This window comes from Gopherus evgoodei, chromosome 3, assembly GCF_007399415.2.
Source record: "Gopherus evgoodei ecotype Sinaloan lineage chromosome 3, rGopEvg1_v1.p, whole genome shotgun sequence".
Lineage (NCBI taxonomy): Eukaryota > Metazoa > Chordata > Testudines > Testudinidae > Gopherus > Gopherus evgoodei.
Genome location: NC_044324.1, coordinates 143,140,242 through 143,162,829, shown reverse-complemented (window position 1 = coordinate 143,162,829; position 22,588 = coordinate 143,140,242). Strand labels below are relative to the sequence as shown.

The 22,588-nt window shown below is 47.0% G+C and overlaps 1 protein-coding gene across 1 annotated transcript in view; it reads right to left on the bottom strand.

Annotated features, from left to right (window-relative positions):
• Positions 1-985: 985 nt before the first annotated feature.
• Positions 986-22,588, bottom strand: part of DISC1 (DISC1 scaffold protein) — a 405,341-nt gene continuing 383,738 nt past the window's right edge. The window contains 2 exon segments of the mRNA XM_030556889.1: positions 986-2,029; positions 2,031-2,128. Of these exon segments, the coding sequence (XP_030412749.1) occupies positions 1,988-2,029; positions 2,031-2,128 (140 nt within the window). The 3' untranslated portion in view covers positions 986-1,987.

The following is a 22,588-nucleotide window of genomic DNA, read 5'->3' as shown; positions in this document are numbered from 1 at the left end:
TTAGTCCCAACATGGATTCTGATCTAAAGATAAAAGCCAACCATGTTTTGAATTACAGGACTATAATCCAACCTGAAGATCTGATGACTACACAAACCACTGGAACTTGACTCTCATGGTTTGTCAGTTTTACCTCCCTGGATGAAATTATAACCCTGCTGTAAATCTCAACTGCCTGGTGCTTTATTTATTCATTATATATACACACACATTTTGAGGTAGAAATTTTAACTCTAGTATTTAAGTACACAAAGAAGAATGAATACAGTTTTTTAGGTCTATCTGACTAGTAGTCCAGCGATTAATGTCTGAGAAATCATCATGTTCAAGGCCGGCTCTAACTTTTTTGCCGCCCGAAGCAAAAAAACCCGCCGCACTGCCGAAACACACCCCTCCGCCAGCGCCGTCCTGCTAAAACCCCTGCCCTGAGCACCACGCCACCCAAAGCCTGGCCCCCCCCGAGCGCCGCCCCCACCAAGCACTGCGCTGCCCGAAGCTCCTGCCCCCCTGAGCGTCACGCCGCCTGAAGCCCTGCCCCCCAAACACGGCACTGCCCAAGTACTGCACTGCGAAAACATGCCCCCCTTCTCCGAGCACCACCAGGCAGAAACAAAAACAAACAAACAAACCCCTCCAGTGCTGCCCTGCCGAACAAAAAAAAACAAAAAAACAAAAAAAAGCCCAAGCACCACCCCGACCCAAGGTGCCACCCCAAGCACGTGCTTGGTCGGCTGGTGCCTGGAGCTGGCCCTGGTCATGCTTTAGTTGTAAACCCCGCAACTCTAATGGCACAAACATGAATTATTATTTTTAAAAAGTCCATTTTTAAAAGAGGTACAATCTACTGTTATGAATAATTGGCTTGAGCTAATGATTTAAAGGTTGAATTAAACTGAATTGAGTTTCTGAGGAGCTGTTTTTTGTATTTATTTTTAATTTCCTCCCTCATAGTCTCTGCAGCAAATAGCAGAAATAGGATTCCGAATGAAAATGTGATAACCTCAGTTTATTTTAGCATCCAAGTAAGAATGTTTTGATTTATGAGTACACAATTTACTAATTGTTTGAATACCACACCAGTGTAAATCACCAATATTTAGCTGGTTTTAGTTCCATTCCTTTTTTCCTGTAGCAAATAGAGATTAAATAGATAATGTAACTTTATCAAACATTAGTATGTATATACACATCCAAAAACCTTTCATTTTTATGACAATACAGGGCAGGTTAAAGAAGTAAGCATAGTATTAAGAAAAATGACAATGTTCACACATTATTCAAATATAAAGACCACAAATCAGTAGGTTATCACTTTAAATGTTCTGAGCTTTTGGTATTAATATGCATTTGCTATAAAATATAAATGAAAATGGTTGAAAAGATACTATTCTCTAGTCTGATGTTAATTTTCTCTGCTATGTTGAATGCCACTGGGTAAGTGCAGTCCTAATTTAAGTTAGAAGAATTTGGTTATTTTGAATTCTGTCCTAGTGGTCTTATATTTTGTAGGAATCTGAAAATAACGTGGGTGTAAGAAAGATGTTGCAAAGACAAAAAATTACTTATTTCTTCAGCTGTCTCTCAGCAATACTGAAGAATACTGCCTTTAATGTTACATGTTGAAGGAGAAAAAGATTGAAGAATGCACAAGTAAGGAAGTTGTTTATAACAGTCAGAAAAATCTCACTCTGACATTAAAGGAGACTCTGCTGAATCACTTGAAATGTATCAATTTGTAATCTACACAATTACAGGAGATGCTCTGCTCTGAAAGCTGTTTTCCAGTCTGTGCCAGAACATGTGAAGCTGTGTAGAACACTTCTGTTGATAAACCTCCAGGCTCAATTTCTCCATAATTGATTTAGTTGTTATTAGTTATGCAGGGAGAGAAGAGATCCTCAAGGCTTGGTAAGACAGTATTCCGTTACTAAAAGCAACCCTTTGTGAATTAACATTAAAACACCAGACTCCCCTCAATATTATTCCTTTAAGTCTTGTTTTCCTGGACACCAGCTGTCACAGAGGAAGTCTCCAGCCTCATCTTCTCCTGCCTCCTTATCCGGCTGGAGCTGCATCAGCATGGCCTGCAGAGTTTCCTTCACCATCTGGATCTCCCGCTGTAGAGACTGTACATGCTTTATTAAGGAATAAACCTAAAGGTGATTGGCAGCCCCTTTTCTCTCACCAAGTTATGAAATAAATTGTTCTACTGTTCACAACAGATGGGCATTGCTATCTAATTGTGGCTTCAAGTTCTTCCAAACTAGTTGGATTAAATATTCATACATTTTTCTTTTTATTTATTTATTTAATTTATTTATTTTGGATTTCCAGTAACTTTGAAGTCTTCAAGTGGCATTACTTAGCGGTTGTCTTATAAGGGTTAGAAAAGAACTCGGTTGGAGAGTTGGTTGGTTGGTTTGTTTGTTTTTTTGAGGAGGGAGGGAGGGATGGGAGAGGAAGGTGTAGCTCAATATAGAGGCTGTCTATTCTGATGCCCAAAGACACTATTGCAGTCAATCTCCAACTGGAATAACCTGAAATCTCAGCACAGTTATTAATGCATATCAAAAGAGCTCCTGCTATTAATGTGGCAACCCCTCAGCTCCTGAACAGTAATTCTCACTAATATAAGACCAAGTACTATCCTTGGATTCACATGCATTGTGCTGCCTGAACTCAATGGGAACCACACACTTGCACATGAGGATAGGATTTGGACCAGTTACCAACTTCCACCGTGTCCTTCCCATCACTTTATACATAGGAAATGGGATAATTTTCAGATAATTCTCCCTTCTTTGAAGGGATAAGTCCAGAGAGCCTTAGTATGGGTCATCACTAAGGCTAGGATTTTGTCATGGTTATTTGTAGTAAAAATAATGGACAGGTCACGGACAATAAACAAAAATTCACGGGTGCCGTGACCTGTCTGTGACTTTTGCTGCTGCAGCTCCATGGTTTCCCCATCCGCCGCCATGGTGGCTGGGAGCTGCGGGGTTCCCCCGCTTCCCGTGGAAGCTGCAGGAGGCTCACCTCTGCCCATGGTGGCTGGGAGCTGCAGGGTGACCACATTTCCCAAAGAGAAAATGGGACACTCTCAGCTGCTCGCCTGAGGAGTGTTTCCCCCCACTCCTCGTGAGGCTGTGACCCATTGCTGGAACTCTGAGGAGGGCCCCCTCAGGAGTCTGTCACCTTATGCTGGAACCTTGCCAGGGCCCTGCTGGCTGCCAGCTCCAGAGTCCCACAGCCCCTGGGGCTGAAGTGGAGAATGTCATGGAGGTCTCTGGAAGTCACGGATTCCAGGACCTCTGAGACATAAACATAGCCTTAGTCATCACTAGTTTGTATCCAGAGGGGACAGAACTTGCCCCACCTTCTAAAGACTCCCTCAGTTACAAGATACTTCCAAAGCCAAGCCCTCTGGGTTGTGAAACAAAAATCGAGTCTCTCATCCTGCATCAATACCTTGCAAAAAAAAACTTGACAAGAAATATGAACCACAGGAAAGATTTTAACTTCTGCAGAGAACTTTAACCACAAGTTTGACAGATTTCTCTTAATGGATTTCCAGGGGAAGGCTGGCTCTGTGGACCTATCCCTTTCAAGAAGGAAACATTTTCAGGAAAGCAACCACAAATTCTCCCATTCTCTCTCCAGGCAAGGTCCACAGATCCCCAACATAGTTTTTTCTGAACAGTGACGAAATTCCCAGGGAGGGAACAATTCTCTTATTCTAAGGAAACACTACACCATGCAAGCCCTACTTGCCTAAGGTTGCATCAGCTGAAGACTGAGTATCGGTGTTGTAAAACTTGGTAAATGTATGCAGGAATGACCAAGCTGCAGTTTTAGATTGCCTGAGAAGGGGCCTGTGCTTTCTCAACCTATGATGCCACCTCCACTTGTACTGAATAATCTCGTTTCCAATGGAGGTTTGAGACCTTTTGCTCTATACACACCAGCATATATACTCTGAGATTGATGATCTTGATGCTTTAGAGCCTCTTTTCCTTGGATGAAATAAGACCAGGAAGGCTGTTCTTAAGCTCTCAGTTCTTTTCAGAAATGCCTTTAAGGCTTGCTTGCATCCAACAAATACCACAGTTTCTCATTTGGGTGAGAAGGATGTGGACAAAAGGAAAGCAATGAAAAATGCTTAACTGTGCTCATTGTGCTCAATGAAAAATAAACGTTTGGAATAAAGGTGGGAGCCATTCACAAAACCACTTTATCTTTGTGGAAGATGCAGAAGGATGGATCAGTTGATAGAGCTCCCAACTCGGACATCCTTCTGGGCAAGCAGATAGGGATGAAAAAGGTTAATTTGATAGCCAGGTAGTGCAATGAAACTGATTTAATAAGTTCAAAGTGCACCTGCACTAAGGCATTGAGCACAATGTTCAGATCCCAAGGCAGTGTTCTCTGCACCTCAGAAGGACCCAATAGCTGAATTGCTCTAATGAAGTGACACATGTTGTTATAGTGGGACACAGAAAACTTTCTAGATACACTCAAAATTGTCGACAGTGCAGAAATGTGTACTTTTAAGGTATTAGCCTGCAACCTGACATAAAAATGGCCATGTAAAAATTCTAGAACATAAGACATTTTGGTTAAATGATGCTGAATATGTCTCCTACTGTGTGAATTTAGCCAAATCCTTGAATAAGACCTGTTTTTTTTTACTTTCTCCTAGATGCCAACAGAGTTACCTTTCATTTTAGAAACTTCCTTTCAAATGGCAAGCTGCTAGATTTGACTTGCTTGGATCTTGGTGAAGAACTGGTTCCTGAGATAACAAATCTGGTCTCAGATTCAGGAAAAATGGTAACTCCCACTGACATGTCCACCAGGTCAGGAAACCAAAGCCTTCCAGGCCAATGAGGAGCCACTAAGATCACTCCCATTTCCTCCTTCTGTATTACCCTGGTGGTGATGGGCACTAGGGAAAAGGCATGTATGTCCACGGCTTCTGGCTCTCTTCTCCTGGCAAAGTGTTGGCAAGCCTTCCAGAATTGGAATTTTGAAAATTTTGGTATTCAATTGGAAGGATCTGTTGTGAAGCCTAACTGATTTTCCTTCTGCTCAGCCAGTCAACATTTTTATCGCTGGTGCCCTGGTGTACAAGGCATTGATAGACAGCAGATGGGCCTTCACTAACTGCATCAGTGATGCCGCTTCTTTCTGTAGATCCCTTAATCTCATACTGCCCAAAGGCTTACATATGCCCTTACTGATAGACTGTCCATTATTATAAGGATATGACTGTTGAGCAATGCTGAGGCCAGTTGTTGAAGAGAGTACTTTATTGCCACCAGTGCTAGAAAATTTATGCTTTTCTTTTGTTTGAAAAAGGACCATGTTCCTTGAGTCACACACTTCTAGGAGACTACTCCCCATCCCTCCAGACTTGCATCTGTTTTAACAGATCTGTCTGGTTCTGCCATGTTTCTCTCTCCCTGGAACCTCTCCAGACTCATCCAGCAATCTAGGGAATTCAGAACAAGTGACAAAATGGTCACTTTCTGAGATGGGAAAATCAGAGAACAGGGAATCAATAGCAGGAAGCCCTGGAGAGTCTTCATATGCATACTTGCTCAGAGCACTATCCCTATGCAGGACACGATCACCACTAGAACACTCAGAGTGCTGACTGATGTCCTTGGGCATCTCCTCAGGAGGGTAATTGCTGATCTAATCTTGTTCTATCTTTCAGCTGACAGAAACATTTTGTGGGCCTCTGCATCTAGACAAACTAGGCACTGAGATGGCTGAAAAATGAACCTTTTTGGAATGTACTATAAATCCATGCTGTTGCAACATATGAATTGTGGTTCAAGTTACTCAAGTGGACTCCTCCTTGGATGGGGCTCTTACTTAAATGTCACCCAGGAAAGGGTACATCTGTATCTACTATTGCCTGTGAACTGCCACCAAAATGAGGAATTCTGTGAGCACTCGAGGAACAGATGACAGTCTGAAAAACAGCACTTTGTATTGAAAATGATTGGCCTCATGAGTAAGTTGCAAAACTCCCCTGTGCCCCGGTGAACTGGCACATGAAGGTAGGCCTTCCTCAAGTCGGCTGATGTAAGGTAATCATCCTGGCAGATCACTCCCACTATTGACTTCAAAGTGTCCATCTTGAACCTGAGCCTCCTTATGAACTTGTTCAGGTGCTTTTAATTCAGCACATCTCTGTCCTCCCCAGAACTCTTGGGTACCAGAAATATGAATATTGGCAGGAGAACATCACTGCCTCTGTGGCTCTCTCTGTCACAATGATTCACAAAAGATCATCTATAGCCTCTTGTATATTCTGCCACTTTTGAGGATTTGAGAGTAGCGGAGAGGGAAGAAAACAATTATTTGGAATCTTCTGACGCACTTTTCTTGAACAATATCTGGGGCCCATCTGTCTAATGTTGAGAGGCCATTGGTCCTTGAATTTTTATAGCTACCCCACCTCCAGTTGTTGGTTACTGCACCCACCTGACCACAGTCAGAAGTTGTTCTAATGTTGGAATCTGCACTCTGGGAAGAGTCCTCTCTCCCCTTCCTGGCCTTAAACTTGTTCCCTCTGACTTTGTGTAGCCCCACCTTCTGTATTTCGGGGATTAGCCATGAAAAGGATACTTAAGCCTGTAATAGAGCTGGCTATTCCTTTTCCTGCATTTGGAATCAGGAAGTCCTGTAAGGTCTTTTTTGATTTAGCTGAGGACTCTGTCATGACTTTGTCTAATGGCTCCCGAATTGCTAACCTCCTGAATGTTTCAAAGTTGCTAATATGGTTTTGGCCTATCCCTGGACTCCTCAATAAGCCAGGAAGAGCTACATAACAGCTGCATGGCACTGCCCTTTGTCTCAATGGATCCCTTGTAGTACATGCACACTGCAAAAAAACCTGAACAAAACAAACCCCCTGGAGAGAGCTTCAGAGCACAGGTCAACTGACTCAGGTTCACAGGGCTCATTCTCCAGGGCTAAAAACAACAGTGTAGATGTTCCCACTTGGCTTGGTGTCAGGGCTCTGAGATCCTCCTCCCTTGCCAGGTTTCAGAGCCTGTGCTTCAGTTCAAGTGGGAATGTCTACACTGCTATTTTTAACCCTGTAGCGTGGGCCCAAATCAGTTGATCCAGGCTTTAAGACTCCCTGCCATGGCATGTTTTGCTGTGTTTTTCCCCCCAGTGTGGACATAACCTTAGTGAGCCAGGCATAGCTACCTAACAGTTGCATAGTGCAAGCCTTTGTCTGACTGCATTTCTTAATGAGCCAGACAGTACTACAGAAGAACCGCAGAGCACAGCTGTGTTGCCTCGCTGAAGTCTAAGGTGAACAAGGCAGGATTCCAAAAGGGTTACCACCCCCTTTTTAAAGCAGGCAGAGTTAGTCAGTCAGACATAAGTGGTGAGCCAAGAGGCCCCTTACCGCCTGCTTGTTCCTCCATGTCTGTGCTGCTCTCCCTCTCAGTCCTCTACAGTCAGTTGTATGAGGCATGGTCAACCCATAATGAACAGAGTTGCGTTACTCTAGCAGATGTGGCATGGCTGACCTGCCCTATGAGCAGGGTTTGGTTAGTTTAGAAGTTGTGGCATGGTTAATCACAGCCTAAGCAGTGTTTTGGGGCCCCTTTTCTGCCAATGTTTCTGTTCCTCTGATTGCATGTGAAGCGGTCAGCCATCAGAGGTGGCTCCAGGCACCAGCACAGGAAGCGCGTGCCTGGGAAGCAAACCGCGGGGGGTGGCATGCCGGTCGCGGGGAGGGTGGCAGTCAGACTGCCTTCGGCAGCATGCCTGTGGGAGGTCCACCAGTCCCGCAGCTTCGGCGGCAGGTGCTGAAGGCACGGGACCAGCAGATCACCCACAGAAATGCCGCCGGATCCGTGTGACCAGCGGACCATCCACAGGCGCGCCGCTGAAGGCTGCCTGACTGCTGTGCTTGGGGTGGCAAAAAACGTAGAGCCGCTCCTGTCAGCCATAGAGGCCTGCCCGGACACGTTACACTGGAATCTAATCTTTTATTATTATGCTTATTCTTTCTATGTATGAAAAAAACAAAGCTTTTAGCTCTGGAGCCTTCTGGTCAGAGGAACTGCCATTCCAGAAAGAACAACAGGCCAATTGTCTAATTTTCTTGGACCATTTCTTGACCTCTTTTCCCCCTTCTTAATTTACTCAGTAATCTTCCTGCACAGGTCAGGTTGCAGTTTCAGGGCTCAAAAATAGTAACACAGATTCAACTGATAACAGAGAAGAGTAAATCTTAGTTTACAACAGTAAAGCATCACAGGGTATTCATGAGACCCTGAGTTCTAAATGAAAAAAGACCGGAGCTGGAACAAAAAAAGACGGTTACTCACCTTTGTAACTGTTGTTCTTCGAGATGTGTTGCTCACATCCATTCCAGTTAGGTGTGTGCACTGCGCGTGCACGTTCGTTGGAAACTTTTTACCCTAGCAACTCCAGTGGGCCGGCAGGTCGCCCCCTAGAGTGGCACCGCCATGGCACCTGATATATACCCCTGCCGGCCCACCTGCTCCTCAGTTCCTTCTTGCCGGCTACTCCGACAGTGGGGAAGGAGGGCGGGTGTGGAATGGATGTGAGCAACACATCTCGAAGAACAATTACAAAGGTGAGTAACCGTCTTTTCTTCTTCGAGTGATTGCTCACATCCATTCCAGTTAGGTGAATCCCAAGCCATACCTAGGCGGTGGGGTCGGAGTGAGAAGTAGCGGCATGGAGCACTGCAGATCCGAAGGCTGCGTCCTCTCTGGACTGCTGGACCAGGGCGTAGTGGGAAGCAAAGGTGTGGACCGATGACCAGGTCGCTGCCCCACAGATTTCCTGGATGGGCACACGGGCGAGGAAAGCCAGCGATGATGCCTGCGCCCTGGTAGAGTGCGCAGTCACACGGCCCGTAGGAACGTGAGCCAAGTCATAGCAGGTCCTAATACAGGACGTTACCCACGAGGATAACCTCTGCGAGGAAATGGAAAGCTCCTTAATATGGTCCACTACTGCCACGAAAAGCTGAGGGGATTTGCGGAACGGTTTGGTCCTCTCCACATAAAACGCGAGAGCCCGACGGACATCAAGCGAGTGGAGTTGTTGCTCCCTGCGTGAAGAATGAGGTTTCGGGAAAAAAACTGGGAGGAAGATCTCCTGGTTGACGTGAAAGGCTGAGACCACCTTGGGGAGAAAGGCAGGGTGCGGTCTCAGCTGCACCTTATCTTTATGGAAGACTGTATACGGGGGATCTATCGTGAGAGCCCGGAGTTCCGACACCCGTGTAGCTGAGGTAATAGCTACTAAAAAGGCAGTCTTCCAAGAAAGATAGAGCAGGGAGCAAGTAGCTAACGGTTCAAAGGGGGGCCCCATGAGCCGAGACAACACCAGGTTAAGATCCCAGGTAGGGGCAGGGGGTCGGACGTCAGGGTATAGACGTTCCAGCCCCTTAAGGAATCTAGTCACCGTCGGGTGAGAGAAAACGGAGCGGCCATCCCCACCCAGGTGAAAAGTGGAGATAGCCGCCAAGTGGACCCACAGGGACGATATCGCCAGGCCCTGTTGTTTAAGGGACCAAATATAGTCCAAAATATTGGCCACCGAATCTTCCATCGGGAGGAGACCCTTCTCCACGCACCAACAGGAGAAACGCTTCCACTTGGCCGAGTACGTCGCTCTAGTGGAAGGCTTCCTGCTGCCCAAGAGTACCTCACGTACCAGGGTGGAGCAGCGCAACTCGGAACTGGTCAGCCACGCAGGAGCCACGCTGCTAGGTGCAGCAACTGGAGGTCCGGGTGACAGAGAGTTCCGTGGTCCTGGGTGATCAGGTCCCGGTGAAGGGGCAGGGGAACTGGGTCGGCTATGGCCAGGTCCAGCAACATGGGGTACCAATGTTGCCTGGGCCACGCCGGGGCTACCATGATCATGCGGGCCCTGTCCCTGCGCACCTTCAGAAGGACCTTGTGGACCAGCGGGAATGGGGGGAACGCATAGAACAAGTGGGTTGTCCACGGAATAAGGAAGGCGTCCGCTATAGACCCGGGTTCCCGGCCCTGAAAGGAGCAGAACGCCTGGCATTTCCTGTTCTCCCTGGACGCGAAGAGGTCCACGCGGGGACAACCCCACCTCCGGAAAATCGAGAGGGCGACGTCCGGGCGGAGGGACCACTCGTGCGCGAGAAAGGATCTGCTCAGGCGGTTCGCCAGCGTGTTCCGTACTCCGGGGAGGAAGGAAGCCGTGAGGTGAATGGAGTGGGCTATACAAAAGTCCCAGAGTCGTATCGCCTCGTGACATAGGGAAGAGGATCTGGTGCCACCCTGCTTGTTGATATAGTACATGGTCGTCGTGTTGTCGGTAAATACCGCGACACAACGACCCCGAAGCTGGTGACAGAACGTTTGACAAGCAAGGCGGACCGCTCTCAACTCCCGCATGTTGATATGTAGCTCCACCTCCTGTGGGGACCACAGGCCCTGTGTCCTCAGGGTTCCCAGGTGGGCCCCCCAGCCGAGATCTGAGGCATCCGTCGTTAGGGACACCGAGGGCTGGGGTGGGTGGAATGGGAGCCCCGCACACACGACGGACTGGTCTAGCCACCAACTGAGAGAATCCAACACCCCCTGGGGGATTGTGATCAGCATGTCTAGTGACTGCCTTGCCGGCCGGTAATGTGCGATGAGCCAAGACTGGAGGGGCCTCATGCGGAGCCATGCATACCCGGTCACAAACGTGCAGGCTGCCATATGGCCTAACAGGGTTAGGCATGTCCGTATCGATGTCAGGGGGGCTGCCAGCAAGCGCTGAACGATCGCCGACAACGACTGGAACCTGGGCAATGGCAGAAGGGCCCTGGCCATGGTGGAGTCCAGGACGGCCCCAATGAACTCCACCCTCTGCGAGGGGAGCAGGGTGGACTTGTCCACGTTGATCATGAGGCCCAAGGTAGCAAACAGGCCGGTGATCCTGCGGACGTGGCTGCGGACCTGCAGTTCTGACGTGCCCCGAATTAACCAATCGTCGCGGTAAGGGAACACGTGAATGCGACTGCGCCGAAGATGTGCCACAACGACAGCCATGCATTTTGTGAATACCCTCGGAGCCATAGAAAGGCCAAATGGGAGGACCGCAAATTGGTAGTGATGGCGGTCGACCACGAACCGAAGGAAACGCCTGTGGTGTGGCCATATGGCCATATGACAATATGAAAATAAGCGTCCTGCATGTCGAGGGCGGCATACCAGTTTCCAGGATCCAGGGATGGGATAATGGTCCCCAGGGATACCATGCGGAACTTCAACTTTACTAGATATTTGTTGAGCTCTCGCAGGTCGAGGATAGGCCTGAGGCCTCCCTTGGCCTTGGGGATCAGAAAGTAGCGGGAATAAAACCCCTTGCCTCTCTCGTTCTCCGGAACCGCCTCTATAGCTCCTTTGTCGAGGAGCGTCTGTACCTCCTGTCGGAGGAATTGCTCGTGAGAGGGGTCCCTGAAGAGGGACGAGGGTGGGGGGCGGGAGGGAGGAAAAGATACAAACTGCAGATGGTATCCCGTCTGCACCGTGCGTAAGACCCAGCGGTCGGATGTTATCCGGGACCACGCCTGGAGGAAAAACGAAAGGCGGTTGGAAAACGAGGGGGAAGGATCCATGGGGGATACTGGTACTACGCCCTCGGGCGCACCTTCAAAACGAAGGTTTGGGTCCAGGTGGGGCTTTAGAGGAGCTTTGGTTTTGCCCCCCTTGATTGCCTGACGGCCTGCGCCTGCCATTTCTGCCGTGGCGCCTATTAAGGTCCTGCCGCTGGCGGAACTGGGGGTAAGGCCGACGCTGCTGCTGCGGCCGGAAGGGTCTGCGTTGCGTCCCAGGCGTCTGCATCCCAAGGGAGTGCATAATGACCCGATTGTCCTTAAGACTTTTCAGTCTGGGGTCTGTCTTCTCCGAGAACAGGCCCTGGCCTTCGAACGGGAGGTCCTGGATGGTGTATTGGAGCTCCAGTGAAAGGCCAGAAACCTGAAGCCAGGAGATGCGGCGCATCGTCACCCCCGAGGCGAGGGTACGGGCAGCCGAGTCCGCAGCGTCCAAGGAGGCCTGCAACGAGGTTCGTGCAACCTTCTTGTCCTCGTCAAGAATCGCCGCAAATTCTTGACGCGCCTCCTGTGGCAGCAGCTCTTTGAACTTATCCGCTGCCACCCAAGAGTTAAAGGCGTAGCGGCTAAGAAGGGCTTGCTGATTGGAAACCCTGAGCTGCAGGGCCCCCGCCGAATAAACCTTGCGGCCGAGGAGGTCCATACGCCTGGCCTCCTTGGATTTGGGGTCTGGGGCTTCCTGCCCATGACGCTCTCTCTTGTTCACCGACTGTACCACCAGGGAGCATGGTGTCGGGTGAATATGGAGGTACTCATAGCCCTTGGAGGGGGCCATGTACTTCCTTTCGACGCCCCGTGCAGTAGGGGGGATGGAGGCCAGATCGTATTGGCGTTGGCCTGGATCGTCCGAATAAAGGGCAGGGCGACCCTGGTGGGAGCATCGGAAGAGAGGATGCTGACGACAGGGTCCTCAATCTCAGAGACCTCCTCAGCTTGCAGGCTCAAATTCTGTGCTACTCGCCTGAGGAGGTCCTGATGTGCCCTGAGATCTAGCGGAGGAGGGCTATTAGAGGAAGTGCCAGCCACCGCCTCATCGGGAGAAGACGATGAGGAGACCCCCGGCAAGAAAGTGTCCAGCGGGGGGTCCGCCTCAGCCCTCGCCTCTGGCTCAGGAGGGAGATCAGGGTCTTGTTGCTTTGGCCCGTCCTCCCCGTCCGGGGAGGGAGGGGGGCGAGACAACGACGCCTCCGGCGCCCTGTGCTCTGCCGTTGCAGGCCTAGGAGGAAGCTGTTGGGGGCCCTGGGCTTGGTGATACGCCCAGGGTGTCCAGAACTCCCACTGCTGCGGACCCTGGTCCTGTTGCGGAGGGTCTTGAAAAAGGGCCGCTTGTCTGTCAGTGCCCAGTGCATATACACTGTCCGCCTGCGATGACACCAACGGTTGTCTGGAAGGCCATGGAGGGGCCGACCGCGGCTGGTAAGAGTCTCCGCGTCCTGGCGCCGAAGATGTTCTCGGTGCCGGGGACCGGTACCGGGAGTCATACTGGTGCCAGGATCGGGACCGGGGTCTGTCTTGGACTTGGTGCCGGGATCGGGACCAGGACCTGCGACCGACGCGGTGTCGGGAGGTCGACTGGGAGCGGGACCTGCCACCAGCTCGGTGCCGGGAGGTCGATCGGGGCACTGATCGACGGCGGGACTGGCTCCTAGAGTCCCTGTGCCGGTATCGGTGGCTGGAACCAGACAGTGACCGTCTGGAGGCCAATCGGTGCCGCGAGTATGAGGGGAGCCGAGGGGAGCGGTGCCGGGACTGCGAGCGGCGGCGGGATCTTGAGCGACCATGGTGTCGGGACCTCGACAGCGAGCGTGAGTCCCGAGACGGCGCTCTCATCATAGGTTTGCCCCTGGACGCTACCCGCACAGGAGGTACCGGGGGTGGAGGCTGAGTTGACTCAGTCAGGGCAATGAGGTCCCGTGCCAAGGCGAAGGTCTCCGGCGTCGATGGGACCAATAGCTCAACCCCAGATCTTATGGGGGAGCTCGGCGGGACCGGACTCGACGGACCCTCCGGGCCCGGAGTCGACGGTGCCGGTAGCGCCGCGGCAGATGTCGGTGCCGGGCGCTCCACTCGAGTCTGCCTGGATGGAGTTGCAGACTTCGAGGGTCTTGCTTCTGCACCCGGTGCCGGGGAAGGTCGGTGCCGGGGAGTCTTTCCGGTGCCGGCGTGATCCGGTGCTGGTGTCGAGGTGACGGCCTGCGAAGCTGCCGGGTCGAGTGCCACTTCCATGAGGAGAGTCCTAAGTCTCTGGTCTCTCTCCTTCTTTGTTCTAGGCTTAAAAGCCTTACAAATGCGGCACTTGTCCGATCTGTGCGATTCCCCCACTTTAGACACGCGTCATGAGGGTCGCTGGTCGGCATCGGCTTCTTACAGGCCGCACATTGCTTGAAGCCCAGCGAACCAGGCATGAGCCCGGTGCCGGGCGCCGGGAAGGGCTACGGCCCAAACCGGCTAACAAATATCTACAAATATTATTTACACTATTAACTATATAACTAACTACACTTAACTACTAATTACAACTATCAACCGTAGAACAAGGAGAGCTAGGGACGTGGAGGACAGCTATGCCGCGCTCCACAGTTCCAACGACCGACACGGCGGTAAGAAGGAACTGAGGAGCAGGTGGGCCGGCAGGGGTATATATCAGGTGCCATGGCGGTGCCACTCTAGGGGGCGGCCTGCCGGCCCACTGGAGTTGCTAGGGTAAAAAGTTTCCGACGAACGTGCACACACGGCGCGCACACCTAACTGGAATGGATGTGAGCAATCACTCGAAGAAGAACCTTACTTTTTTCAAAACTTAATACACAGAAGGGAAATGCTATACTGCTTTTGGCCTTCTTAGAGCTCATCCATTATGAAATGTTGTTTTACCCAAGTACAATGTCAATGCAATGTCAAAACAAAAAGGCATCCTTAGGTTATGTGACTGTAAAAAGCAAGCTCTCTCTCTTTTGAAAATGTGACTATAGAGAATCATGGGAAAGTTATGCAAATCACTCCTATGGCAGGCACGAACACCAGTTTGAAAAGCCTTTTGGGAGCTTTTGATTCTATTATAGCTTCCTCAAAACTTCATCTTTTATGTAATTTACATTCATTTACTGTGATGTTTCACTCTTTACATTTTACCATAGGGGAAAAAAACACGTTTATATTGGTAGAGGGTACATTTCCCTTAATTTCTGGGCAGATTTATTAATCTAATCTATGACTTCATATAAATAACAATAATAATATGCATTTCTATGTCCTTTCCCTATCCAGTGATCTCAAAGCACTTTACAAGCACTAAAGAATTAAGTCTCACACCATCTCTGTGAGGCAGGGAAATATTGTTATTGTGTAATAAGTGGTCTCAGATGCAGGGCCAGCATTAGAGTATTGCAAGCAGGCTAACTGCCCAGGGCCCCATGCTATAGGGGGCCCTGCGTGGTGAGGGTTTGTGCGTCAGCTTCAGAAACATTGCAGAAATCCAATGTGTGAGCAGGTAAGGGAGGCAGAGTGGGGGGCCCACTCCTTAGTTTCTGCCCTGGGCCCCAGTGAGTCTAATGCCAGCCCTGCAGATTGAATACCAAGATGCAATTTAATCAAAATTCTGCTGAAATCAGAACTAGTAAAAGCATAGCTCATGCAGTTTATGAACACCAAGAAACCCCTGAGATTTAATTACCTTTGATATGCAGCTTGGAACAACATGCTGTTATTTGTAATATGCTAAATGATTATAAAAGGTTTTTAGGTAGAAAAAAATGGAAGCAAAAATTATATGCTTCATTATCACTGAATATTATATCTATGAGGCAGGAAGAAGAAAGAAAGAAAAGAAAAAATACAAAGAAAAGCAACTGTGTGCTGGAGGAGCAAGAGATATGACTGGCTTATGCTTGAAATAAATTCTAGTAGTATCAGGAATGTCGCCACATTGACAATATGACAAACCAAAGGACACCAGTAATTGTAAAGTTAAGGCTAAAATACTGTGGCAAAGGGACATGTATTGCTTTGAAGCAGTATGTAGAACCTCTACTGGTAAGAAATAGGAGTTCTGCATGAGGGTCACGCTCATTACATGTCTCTGACAGGATGCAGGGCTGCTGCTAGTTTGCTGCTAGAAAATGGGATTAACCCAATTAAGCTTCTTCCTCCCCTGGCACAAAGTGCTCAAGGGCAGAAGGAGGAGGGCTGGATGCTACAAGCCAGAGACCCCAGGGAGGAAGACAGGAAACTCTTTAAGAATAGTTTGTTGGGTGACAGAAGGCCTTGGAGCTATAGGCTGAGGTGATGGCTGAGACTGGTATTTTCTGGTTTAGATCTCTGATAACATAATATCAGCTTGCTTTAAATACTGCACTCTGAACACATGGGGGAAATGTGTACAAGAGGAACACAAATGGTCAGAAAGATGTTTGTGGGTTGTTTTTTCCTATTCTACCTGGCAAACTACTCTGTCTATTTACAGTGGCTTTAAGTACCGCAATGGTCTGAGATCAGTACATAATGTTATGTCTTATACTGTAGGTGTTGTGATTCCCACCATGCTATACAAGTTACATATCGAAGGAGCAGCGAGCTAGGGATGCCTTTACTTCCAATTACTCTACTCTGTTTCTGTCACTGTTCTCATGGGGCTGGACTGAGGGCAGGAGTTTTCCATGCCCATCTCCAGCCTTTGTATATCACCCTTGTCTTCCTTGTAGGATGAATGCAACCCTTCCTGTGATGAAAGGAGCACTCCAGGTGCTTTCTTTGTTGTCTGTCAAAACCAAGTCTTGAATTGGCCAAGGTCTAAGAGTGGTGTTCCCTTCCTCACCCCTCCTAAAAATGTATTATGACTGGTCCTTGCCATCCTGAGTGTCAGGGATCCAAGCTGAAAACTAGACCTTATTTTAATCTGTGACTCTCCTTACTTTATTTACCAACATAGAGTACGGAAGAGAGCCATCCATGAAAGTATAAGGAGGTGGAACGATAAGGCATAATGGAGATGCTGCAAAACCCACTGGTACATTCATGACAAGTGTCCTGCTGGGTCCTGCAATTCTATAATAAAAAATGAAGGTGGTGCTGCGGTTTGTGGGGGATGGTGGCCGAGGAGAGTCAAATACCACACTACTACTGCCCTGAGAGTTCCTGCAGTAATGCAGAACGTTAATTTCTTAAAGATTCATCCAGATGGTGACTCCTGACTAAGGTATGGTAAAGAACTAAATATTTACTTCACCACATATTTGGTACAGACATGGGGCTTGATTCTGCTCTGGCATCATTTTTACACTGGTGTAAGTCCATTGACTAAACAGAGTTACCCCAATTTACACTGATGTACAGGAGACCAGAATCAAGCTCCATGTCTTCACCAAATACACGGTGAAGTAAACAGGTTAGGACTTGTGTGTGCCTAATCAACATTTAAACATGCTATTACAACTTCAAAATTATTACTTAATATTTGGGTTTTTTAAAGGGAGGGGAAGGGGATTTTGTGCATTTAACATATGGTAGCCCAACCCAGTTTTATCTCAACAAAAGCATTTTCTCTAGAAGGAACTATTACATGCACTCAAATTGTCTATCAAACCCTAACTGCTAATTAAGAAAAAAAAATGACTGTGAAATTGCAATATAGGAGCCATTTAATTTTACTGGAAATTCTAGGCCTTTTCTGTCAGTGAAGTAACACCTCTCATCAGCCCTGCAGACACCAGCAATGAGTCACCTCTCCTTCCTTGGTTTTTCCAATTAATGATGCAGACTGTTTTCATACACTTGCCACTGATTAACTATAGTTGACTGTTTTGTGGTTATATTTGGTTATGCTACATATAATTTAGCAAACATGTCAGACAGTCAGAGTGCTACAGAGGAGATTTTTTATTCTGTTTGATGATTTTTTTATACAAAGGTACTGTTTACTATTTGCAGTGAGAAACTTCAATATCAAATGAGACTCCCAAGAGGCTCTTTGTAAATATTCAACACCATGAAATATCGCCTTCTGCTTTGTTCATGTCATACCAGCAATTACTAGTAACAACATGGCTGATTCAAGCATTATGTGCCATCTGAATGTATAACGAAAAACAATAGCAACTGGGAATTATTTTCTCTAATATAGATTTAATTATTAATCAAAGCCAAGATGTATACTAAATATTGGAAGAATTTCTTGACAGCTGCAGGAATGTAGTTATCTGTGGGACGTTTATAGTCCTTTTCATTAAAAAGAGACATCCACATACCTTCACAGCAAATTTCGGCCATACATACTTTTTTTCCTCCTCAGTATATTCATGGCGTCCTTTCTTTTATCTAAATACAGAGCAGTCAAGAGTTTTTCTGGGAAGTTTTTACAGTACTCATTAAGTTCTAGATCACATTTTACAAATAAATTACATCTAGCCCTTACATAGTTCTATCTCTTTAAAAGTATTTTCAATAAAGACCACATAAGCACTTACTATTTGAGATGTGTTTTCACCAAGGTCAAGTAAGTGCTGTGAAAAGCTCAATTCTTAACCTCCCTGTTGATAGTAGTAACTAGTGACAATTGTGGTGCTAGTTTTTGTAACACAGGAATATCAGGAATGAGATCACAATTATTTCAAAGGCTATTTAACAGCCAACAGACTGATTTTGAATAATGGTTTAAAGATTTGATTTTTTTCATCCCTTTTAAATAAAATAAAAGGACAACTTGATAACTTTTGGTTACGTTCACCTTTAGTGGATTTTAGTCAGTAATCTAGAGTTTAAAGACCCTATGCTGCTAGCAATCACTTGAGATATTCAACAAACTTTAAATACGTTTTCTGATTTGTTCTTGATGCACCTCCTGGAAGTCTCACCAGCATCCTTCCCACAGGATATGATGTACATGTTATCCATTCATCATTACAGGATTTAACTCCATTTATGTAATCACTGATGTCAAAGAGCCAAGTCTTGATGCAAACCCATGACTTCCAAATCACCAGATTTTTGTTGTGATCTACAGTACCTGGACTTAGAAACCAAATTTTCACCTAATAGTGCATTTAACAAACACCACTAATTGGCTTTCTTCACTATGGTTAATTACACTATCTGTGAACCTTGTATGTATCTTAATGCTAACTGCATGATCATGTTAAGTTCAATCTTATGAATAGTGAAAATTGCTTAATAATAGGTTAAAGATATTGTCTATTAAAATGTAGTCAAGGTGGGGAAGGAAATATGGAGGTTTGGGACACTCAAAGCTAATCTGGGTGAAAACTTAATTGTGTTTCTAAATGAGATTGACCCACAAGTCTGTTCAAAGTTCAAAATGATTTTTAATTAACTTTTACATTTAGAATTTAAACTAAATTGAAGCATACACTGCCTTTATAAAAATAATACTAATATATGTGCTTCTGTAGTGTCTGTCATTCAAAAATCAAAACGTTCTTTTCAAACAAAAATGTATGAAACCTCATAACAAACCTGTAAAGTGGGTAACTACTGTCAGACCCATTTCACAGCTGAGTTAATTCAAGTATAGATGTAAAGTGACTTCCAAAAGAAAATACAGCAAGTCTGTGGCAGAGCTGGGAATAGAAGACTCCTGTCTCCCAGTGCTCTTCTACCTGTTAGACACACTGGGCTCAATTAAGAATGAGCTATAAGGTGTAAAGTTAGAACCTCCTGCCATTTATTATAAGGGAGTTAAATGAGTGCATGTATATAGCATTACAAAGGGATCTCAAACAGGATTAAGGTTGATCAATTATACTATACAAATGCCTCACAGACACATTACAAATTGGTCTGTGCTAAACACAGGTTAATTATCTTCCTGTAACAATAAGACAAACATTTAGAGCAGTGAGGGATTCTAAGTGATGACAAATTACTGCAAAATAGCTAATTACATTGGCTGAATCATTGTTTCTCATAGGAATCTTAAACAGTAAAAATACTATGCACTTTTAATGAATATCAGGCTTTTTTTATGCTTTTAAACTTTAGCAAAGTTGGTAATGGCTCTATAAAACAATACAGCACCTCAAATTAAGTGTCTCATCTTCCTCTTGCCTTCCATCTGTTAGTGTCTCCTAAGATTTTGTCCTTAGCCTCTGCACTGTCTTTCCTTCATGATCTTGTCTGTTCTTATGGTTTCAATTCCAGCCTTGATGAGGATGATTCTCAAATCTATGTTTCTTAGAACTGCATGCCTTCTGTTCAGTTCCTTATCTCCAGGTATCTTTCTAACACCTCCTCTTGGGTGTCATTACAAGCTACCATTACAAACTCTCCAAAATAGAACTTTTTCATCTATTCTTTCAATACTTTTCCACTCTGTCTCTTCTCTATCTCCATCGAAAATACAATGATTAAGGATTTGAGAGATGCAAAATGGGAAATAACATGCATTATTTTTTATGAATATGGTGCATGGCTCTCCTTATTCATGATGGAGTTGCTATGGTGTTGGAGTTAGATCAAAAGGCATTGTTAAAAGAACCAAGCAGAGAAGGTAAAATAATGGGCTAGATAAGGAGCATCCCATCAAACAGTAAAACACAGTAGCCAGGTTTATAGCCACGAAGACGTGAAGCCTATGTCCCAACCCTAGTGAGAGCTGTTTGGCCAAGGCTGATGAGAGAAAGACCAAAGGGAACACTAAGCCATCACAGGAGCATGGGCCTAGAAAAGGGAGGAGGGTTAGGTGAGCAAGGTGAGGCTGCCCAGAGAGAATCAATGAAAGCTGATAGGCTAAGGGGTACACAGAGACAGAGAGAGCCTGCTGCAAGCAGGAAAGTATATTTTTCCCAGCCAGAGATGGGGATTAGCTGGGCTAACAGGAACCTACAAAAGCTAATGAGGAATGATGAAGGTGTAGGTCAGAGAATGTATCTAGCTTTTTTATTGTTTTTACCCTTTGCTCTATGTGCTTTGTACCTCTGGGGAAACAAATGAATAATACTTTGTTTTGAAGACCCTGTTTTGAGTTACTTTAATCAACTCCCTGGTCACAGGTTCCCAGAGCGAAAGGGCTTACAGGTTCCAAACGCTGTTCAGCCTGTGTCAAACCTGGCTGGGAATCAGGAAGGCTGCAACCCAGTGACCCAGTCCCAGAGCGGTTGGCCTGTGTGGTTCTGCCTGGATTGAAGTGCAGGAAGCCAGCCCTGTTACCTAACAGGTGCACATGAGAGGGAGGGACTAAAAGAGGTCCAAGGTGTCGTTCTCCCTGTAATTGTGACACTGTCTCCCAGATTTACAATCACAGTGGTATATTTACACTTCTCCCCATATATTTGTCTCTACTAAGCATGCTCTTTTTTTCTCTGTAATATAGCCATCATTCCTCCCTATACCCTGAAAACCTGTGTCCAGTTCTTGTCCATCATTATCTTGTTTTAAACTTCTTCTCTAGACCTTCCCACCTCTCCCATCTTTTCTCTCCAATGAAATCCATATAGTGTTTCCAAAATCATTCTTCTCTCCTGTCACTCCAACAAAATTGCTGGCCTCTGAGAAAGCCAATGAAAGGATTCAATCTGTACTTAAGTTTTATATCCTAGTCTTTAAAATGTTACATAATCTTGGCCCCATCTGTATATTGCCTCTCATTTTGTATGCTATTCCTGAACCTCTTTCCTTACTGCTCCTTTCATTGTTCTTCTCGCACTCATGGCTACTCATTTCTATCACATTGCTCCTGTGCCAAGAACAATCACAAACTCCCTGACCTCTAGCAAGCCCTCTTTCTGCTCCTTGCTCCAGGAAAGCTTGCTACTTTCTCCTCCACCCAAATCCTCCTCCCATCTTCTCTTACTTGAGCTAGTGTTCCATGGCTCATCATGTCTTTGGCTTGTATAGCTTAGATTGTAAGCTCTTCAGCGGTTACAAAGAATAAATACTAACCCAAGACCACAGCCCAACCAATTTCTTCTTATGCTTTTTACATTTATGCTTTCTGAAGGCTAATTTCCATTCTCAGCAGAATCACTACCTTTGGTGGAGGTAATTTATTTCTATAAACACAATAAGAGGATTAGACAACACAAGTGAAAAGAGAGTCTGTACTTTTAAAGTTGGGAAATTTCTACATATGTAGGTATGGCAGATGGCTCTGTAAAGGTTAAGCAACCTTTACCCAGATGCTGGATGGCGTAAGCAGTCTTTGAGTTCTTTCAGTATTTTATCCAAGGGCTTTCAGCTGGAAGAGAATCAAATATCCAATTCTCTTTTATGGCTATTTACACTCAGGGCCAGTGCAAGGATGTTTCGCGCCCTAGGCGAAACTTCCACCTTGTGCCCTGAGGTGCCTCCCCGCCCTCTCTGCGGCAGCTTCCTCCCTCCGCCCTGAGGTGCCCCCCCTTGCGGCAGCTCCCTATCCCTCACCCTCCGCCCTGAGGCACCCCTGCTCTGCGCACTAGCACCCTGAGCATGTCGTGACTGCTTCACTTCTCCGGCCTCGCAGACTTGCGGCGCCTAAGCTGATTGGCGCCGCGAGTCTGGGAGGTGGGAGAAGTGAAGCAGCTCACCCCTGCCCCGCCTCCTCCCCGAGCACGTGGCTGCTTCACTTCTCCCACCTTCTGGGCTTGCGGCGCCAATCAGCTTAGGCGCCGCAAGCCTGGGAGGTGGGAGAAGTGAAGCAGTCACGGCATGCTCGGGGACGAGGCGGGGCAGGGGTAAGCTGGGATGGGGAGTTCCCTTGCATTTCACCCCCCCCTTACTTGCTTCAGGCAGCCCTCCCCATGCTCCCCTGCCCCAGCTCCCTCCGCCTAAATGCTAGTGGCAACCGGGGTGGCCGAAGATCCGGCTGCCGCGGTTGCTGCCGAAGAAAATGGCGCTCCCCCAAATCCCAGTGCCCTAGGTGACCGCCTAGGTCGCCTAAATGGTTGCACCGGCCCTGTTTACACTGTATGCAGGTTAGATCACATGGTAGATGCCACATGATGCAACTAC